Genomic DNA, 6,500 nt, shown 5'->3' with positions numbered 1-6,500 from the left:
ATAAATTGTTCTCTAACTCGTTAATAGTATTTGTTAGAACTGTTTTGATATTAAAATCAGTTTAAATTCTATCGATTAAGTGATTAATATAATAATAAATACATAGTAAAAATTCTAATAATAAGATTTTCGACCTGTATTTATAATTGGATCAACGTAATTACGATCTAATTATATATAAACATAATTATATATATGTTTAAATACATGTTCAAACTAGTTAAACCGTTAATTATTTGAATCTAATTGTGATGATCAATCTTCTTTATATTTTAATGATTAATTATGATATTTCGATTTACATAAACCGAGCGCATATAATACATAGGGTAGAGTTATGTTTCTTAAAAAGAAACTAAACAATAAAATAAAATAAAAAACTTCAAAATTTCAGATAAAGAAACATTTAAGAATCTCTAAAGACATATTCCATAATATCATATCATTTTCGAAAAACACATCCTTAGTTTGTTGATAAATAATTTTAAAAAAATAGCTTTTTTATATTCGTTTTATTTAATTATATTTTAAATAAAATTTAATTGGAAATTTCTTTAATTTTACTTGAAAAATCGTTATTAAATTTTAAAGGAACCATCATTTATGAAAAAGGTTGTCTTATAAATAACTCTTAGATAATATATATGTTATGAAGTAGATGTATCAGGACTACGAGTTAAGAGTTTAGACACTAATAATAAGTTTGAAATCTTGAAAATAAGAAATATTGTTATTATTTTTAATTAAAAAGTTTAAAAAGTAATAAATTTATTAAATTTTTCTTTATATATATAATTTTTCTTTGAGAATATGATTTATCTCATAAGAAAATGTTAAAAAATTATTTATTAATTTTTTATACTTTATATGTTTAATCCAGTCGTTAATGTAAGATTCTTATCTAAATTTGGAAGAAAGGGTTGTATGAAATTTTAATTATCTAAAACAATGCTGGTGTGTTACATCTAAATTTTAGCTATCGTAATTTTAATTTAAAGGAACCATCTTATATAGAAAAGGTTGTCATATAATTTCATAATATCACATCACTTTTGTAAAACACATCCTTAGTTTTATTCGAAAATAATTTCAAAAAATTAGCTTTTTTATATTCTTTTTATTTAATTATATTTAAAATAAATTTTAGTTGAAAAATCTCAATTTTATTTTAAAGAAATCATCATTTATTAAAAGGGTTATCTTATAATTTCTCTTTAGATAATATATATAGTAAGTTTATGAAGTGGATGTACCCGAACCTATGAGTTAAGAGCCAAGATACTAACAATAAATTTGAAATCAAAAGTCACTTAGATTAGAGATCTTGGTATTATTTTTAATTAAATTTTTTAAAAAGTAATAAATTTATTAAATTATTTCTTTTTGTGTTTAATTAAGTTATTCACATAGGTCACACACAACAGTATAAATGTAAGATTTTGGAGAGTGTTGTATCCATCAAAATCGAAATAAAAACAAGAGTGAAAGAAAAAGAAAGTAAAAATGAAGAGAGTGTCAACATCAGTTTTTGGTTTAGGAGTTTTGTTACTTCTCACAGTTGCAGCCATGAAGCCAGTGAATGGATTCAACTGTGTGGAGGCAAAACTTTCATTGTTGGCATGCTTACCTTTTCTGACGAGCAGTCAAGATAGCCCTTCAAGTGCTTGTTGTAATGCAGTGAGCAATGTGAGAGCTTCAGCACCTACAAAACCTGAACTTCGTGAGGCATGTCAATGTCTTACGGCAGCCGTCGGTGAATTTCCTAATCTTGACAAAGATAGAGCCGTTCAACTTCCTAAACTATGTAACGTTGATGTCGGTTTTCCTCTCACCAAAGACATCGACTGTAACACGTAAGATTTCTTTTTTATTTATATTTTTCTTAATTTATACATTCTCATAGTTCTCATTATTCTTTTATTTTTGTTCACATTTTTTTTTTCAGGATCTCTCTTTAAGCAAGAGTTTTGAGGATGAAATGGGACATTGAAAATACTGGATTATGCTTTGAACTTCCATTCCTTTTCATGAAAAAAAAAATAAGATTGTTTTGCTGAACTTGTGTGGAACAAGAATTTGTGTTGAAAGTAAATGATTATTGAATAGATATATTTGTTGGTATCCATTTCTTCGTAGATTCTCTTGGCATTTAATTATGATGTAAATGTTTGATATTCGCCAGCTTATACAGAATAATCAAAATTAACTATTGAAATGAACTCTTCAAAATAACTTAAGATTATTATGAATTTTAATTATTTATTATTATATAAAAATTTATTAAAATAAACAAAAATACAAAATGCATACAAAATATGACCGATCATATCAAATTCAACATAAAAATTAAATTTTTGTAATTATAGAGATTAATTTATATCTTAGTTCCTAAGAGTCAATGTTAAAAATATGGTGTTGTGACTAAATTAATTATTCATTGCTAAGTCATCTTAATCAAACACAATCTGACCTTACTTGGTTGGTTGAAAATATATGTATGTTTAATTGTTTTTTTAGCTATCACATTCAATATATAGTTTCATATTATATAGAAGTGGAGACTTGAAGTTGTTTAAATACTCTCACTTCATTTCATTGTCTTGGATGTTTTTTAAAGCAAAATCGTGAGAGACAAACTTTCAAAGTGGATAATACTTTTATATATAGGAAATAAAATCTTAAATTTGATGGAATTTGATTTTCTTGCATTTTGTGTTGTTCAACATGTATACATCATATGTATGGTGATTTTATTAAAAGAATGGCTTTTTAGTGTTTGTAGATTGAGAACAAAATCGACGGACAAATTTATAAAATGAATAATACCTTTGTACATAGAGAATAGGACCTTAAATTTAATAGAATTTTATTTTCTTGCATTTTTTGTGTTAAACATGTATATCTAGGATGTACGGTGATTTTATTAAAAACTGGTTTTTAATAGTGTGTTTGCATGTGGAGAAAAAGACCTTAAATTTAGTGGAATTTTATTTTTATGTTGTTTAATGTATATATTTTGACGTGTCTTTTAAGAATAAATCGTGATCGATAAACTTTCAAAGTAAACAATAAATCAAATGTACGTTAATAATGATGATTTTACTAAAATATGACTTTTGATAATGTGTTTGCATACAGAGAATTAGACCTTGTCTTTAATAAAAAAGACAAGTAAGAATCACATTGCATGACTAATGAAAATAGAGTTTTCAATATATGAATATGGATCAAAATTGTATGAATAATGTTTTCTTTAATTATATTTCCTAATATTTTAATAATTATGTTTAACTAATAAATTCATTTATTTATGTACATAAAGAAAAATTAAGCATGAAACAAAGAAAATCAAATGTAAATAAATTTATTGATTAAATATATTTTTAGTATTTAAATTTGGTCTAAAAATAATAATTTGTCCGAAATTTTGATTTTCAGACTTCAAAATTTTAAAATGAATAGACATATTTCTCTTAACCTAATTATGCCAATTTTGTTTTTTTGTTAAACGGCATTTCAATGGTTGACATTTAAGTTATAGTGTATCAATGTAAATAATTTAACGTAAAATCAAAATACTACTTGAAACATAAAAAAACTTACTGCAATTGGGTTATAAGGATTATATTCATTCATTTTAAAATTTAAAAATCAAAATAAATCAAAATTTGGAAAAAAATAAACTTCAATTTTACTCTAAATTTATTGAATATAAATTCATTTACAAGTATGATATGATTGTAGTAAGGTGAAGATCAATTAATAATTACATCACATGACATAATGACTCTACTTATATATAAGTTGTATAATTATATTTTATTTAGAGTTTAGAATGTTTTATAAAAAATATTTGTGTTTGAAGAATATTTTGTTATAATTAATATTAATCATAAACTTCACACGTTCATACATATAAACAATCACACACGTGTGTATACGCGCGCACACACAAACCCTACACCCCATCCCTATCTCCACCCCCACCTACCCATTCACCAACACCTACACCCATGAACCCTTTCATGCATACTCGTAAGCTCGACACACCGCCTACACAAATAAAAGTAAAACTCAAAAATAAGTAAGGTTTTTTTTAATGTAAAATATGAATCAAAATTAGTGCTGTGAAAATGGATTGTAATCGATTCAAATATGTAGTGAGCTGGGTTGCATTTGAAAAAATTATTATTTTTTTTATATAGACTAGTATTCAACCCGGTTCACTGGATTGAACCTGTGGTGAGCCGGGTAGGCTCACCAATCCACCTAATTTAATTAATTATTTATTATTTTTGTGTTTCAATATTATTACTTAGTATTTTTTAATTATATTGTAGATAGTGATAAAAAAGATATTTCAAGAGAGAAAAATATTATAGATTTATCTATTCAAGACTCTAATATTATAAATGGACAAGTGATACAAAATTTCTCAATGTTTTTGGATTACTTTTGGATTGTATGATACTTTTTTTTAATTGTTTTTGAAGTTTAACATATTTTTAGTGTGACGTTTATTTAAATTTGAATTGAAAAAATTGTAATTTTTTATTTAGAAGAAAAGCTTATAATTAAATTAGCTAGTCAGTCAACCCGTTTAACCCTTCAACAGGTCGGACTGAGTTCAAATTTTTTCAGCTCGCTAATAAGTGAATCGAGTTGGGTTGGCTCACTAAGTGACCAACTCGTGGTAAGAGGGACCGAATCGAATTGATTACCCGTTTTGACAGCTCTCTCTATGTAATAACTTAACATTCAATATGAATTATGTAGACTTAATGTTTGACTTAGACTTAACTTCATTTTATTAAATATTTAGATTTATAATCATTTTAATGATAATTAATTATGAACATTAAAAACATTTATTTTTGTAATTTTAAAAGTAAAAATAAAATTTATTACACCATATGCAAAAGTTTCGCACAATAAATATGAGAAATTAAATGCTCCAAACAACCATAAATTCAATTCAATGACTTTGAAACAAAAAGAGTAATATGAACAATAAATACTTATAATTTATAACTTATATTTAACCATTTTTACGGACTTAAAAAATGAATTTAAATAATTTTTAAATTTATGATAAATTTTACTATTTTTAATTAAAATTTTATTATCATTTTAATTAGGCATTCATAAATTTTATATTTTTAATTAAATCTTTATTTTTTTTCCTATTATATGTATGATATGTTTTTCCTTCATTTGCTTACTTGTGTTAAGAAACGTGAGCTTGTAATATACAATGAATTTGTGTTAACTTAAATAATTAGGGATGATAAAAATATCTTGGATAAAATCTGTTATAAATATTTATTATTTGCAAAACAATGCCTTTAGAAATTTGAAAAACATTTGTTATTTTCTTTATCTAATAGATAAAATTATTAGCAGGACGATAAAAACAATCGTTTATTTATTTGTTGATGTATATAATAAAAAAAATATATTTTTAAGGAATCTTATGAAGATAAAATAGAAAAAAAGAAAAGGAAAAAAAAGAAAAAAGAAAGAGATATATATAATAAAAAAAGTATGTTTTTAAGGAATCTTATGAAGATAAAATAGAAAAAAAGAAAGAGAGATGATAAGGTAAGATGGCATTATTTAAGGAATGTAATGATAACTTTAAATATAATTAATTAATTAATTTTGGAGGAAGGGTTCTAATAAATTTTAATTATAAATAGAATTATTGATATTTTAATTATAGTAAGGTTGTTTTTATTTAATTATATTTTAAATAAGTTTTACTTAGAAATTCGTCTAATTTTACTTGAAAAATCGTTATTTTATTTTAAAGGAACCATCTTTTATGAAAAAGATTGTCTTATAATAACTAAGATAATAAGTTTAGACACTAATAATAAGTTTTTAAACTTGAAAATAAGATATATCTTGATATTATTTTTAGTTAGAAAGTTTAAAAAGTAATAAATTTATTAATTTTTTTCTTTATATATTTATTTTTTCTTTAATAAAATCATTTATATCATAAAAAAATAATAATAAAATTATTTATTAATTTTTTTCTTTATATATTTAATCCAGTAGTTAATGTAAGATTCCTATCCAACTCTGGAAGAAGGGTACCATGAAATTTTAATTATCTAAAACTAGCCTTTTTTATATTCTTTTTATTTAATTGTATTTCAAAAAAAAAATATTTGAAAAATCCTAATTTTATTTTAAAGAAACCATCATTTATTAAAAGGGTTATCTTATAATATATCAGATAATATATAGTAAGTTTATGGAGTAGATGTACCCGGACCTACGAGTTAAGAGTTAAGAGTTAAGATACTAACAATAAATTTGAAATCATAAGTCACGGATTAAAGAGATCTTGGTATTATTTTTAATTAAATTTTTTAAAAAGTAATAATTTATTAAAATTTTCTTTATATGTTTAATTAAGTCATTAACTTAGGTCACACACAGCAGTATAAATGTAATATTTTGGAGAGTGTTGTATCCATCAAAATAGAAAA

The 6,500-nt window shown here is 23.2% G+C and overlaps 1 protein-coding gene across 1 annotated transcript; it reads left to right on the top strand.

The window, feature by feature from the left end:
- Positions 1-1,503: 1,503 nt before the first annotated feature.
- LOC128197855 (non-specific lipid-transfer protein A-like) lies at positions 1,504-1,958 on the top strand. Its single transcript, XM_052880686.1, has 2 exons — positions 1,504-1,853; positions 1,946-1,958. Exons 1-2 carry the CDS (start codon positions 1,504-1,506, stop codon positions 1,956-1,958), a joined length of 363 nt encoding a protein of 120 aa, XP_052736646.1.
- The last annotated feature ends 4,542 nt before the right edge of the window (positions 1,959-6,500 follow it).

Source organism: Vigna angularis, chromosome 7 (assembly GCF_016808095.1).
Source record: "Vigna angularis cultivar LongXiaoDou No.4 chromosome 7, ASM1680809v1, whole genome shotgun sequence".
Lineage (NCBI taxonomy): Eukaryota > Viridiplantae > Streptophyta > Magnoliopsida > Fabales > Fabaceae > Vigna > Vigna angularis.
This window is presented reverse-complemented; position numbering and strand designations above follow the sequence as displayed.

Bases quoted from the DNA above. Each gene is read 5' to 3' on its own strand.
- LOC128197855 (XM_052880686.1), top strand. From the start codon at position 1,504: ATGAAGAGAGTGTCAACATCAGTTTTTGGTTTAGGAGTTTTGTTACTT.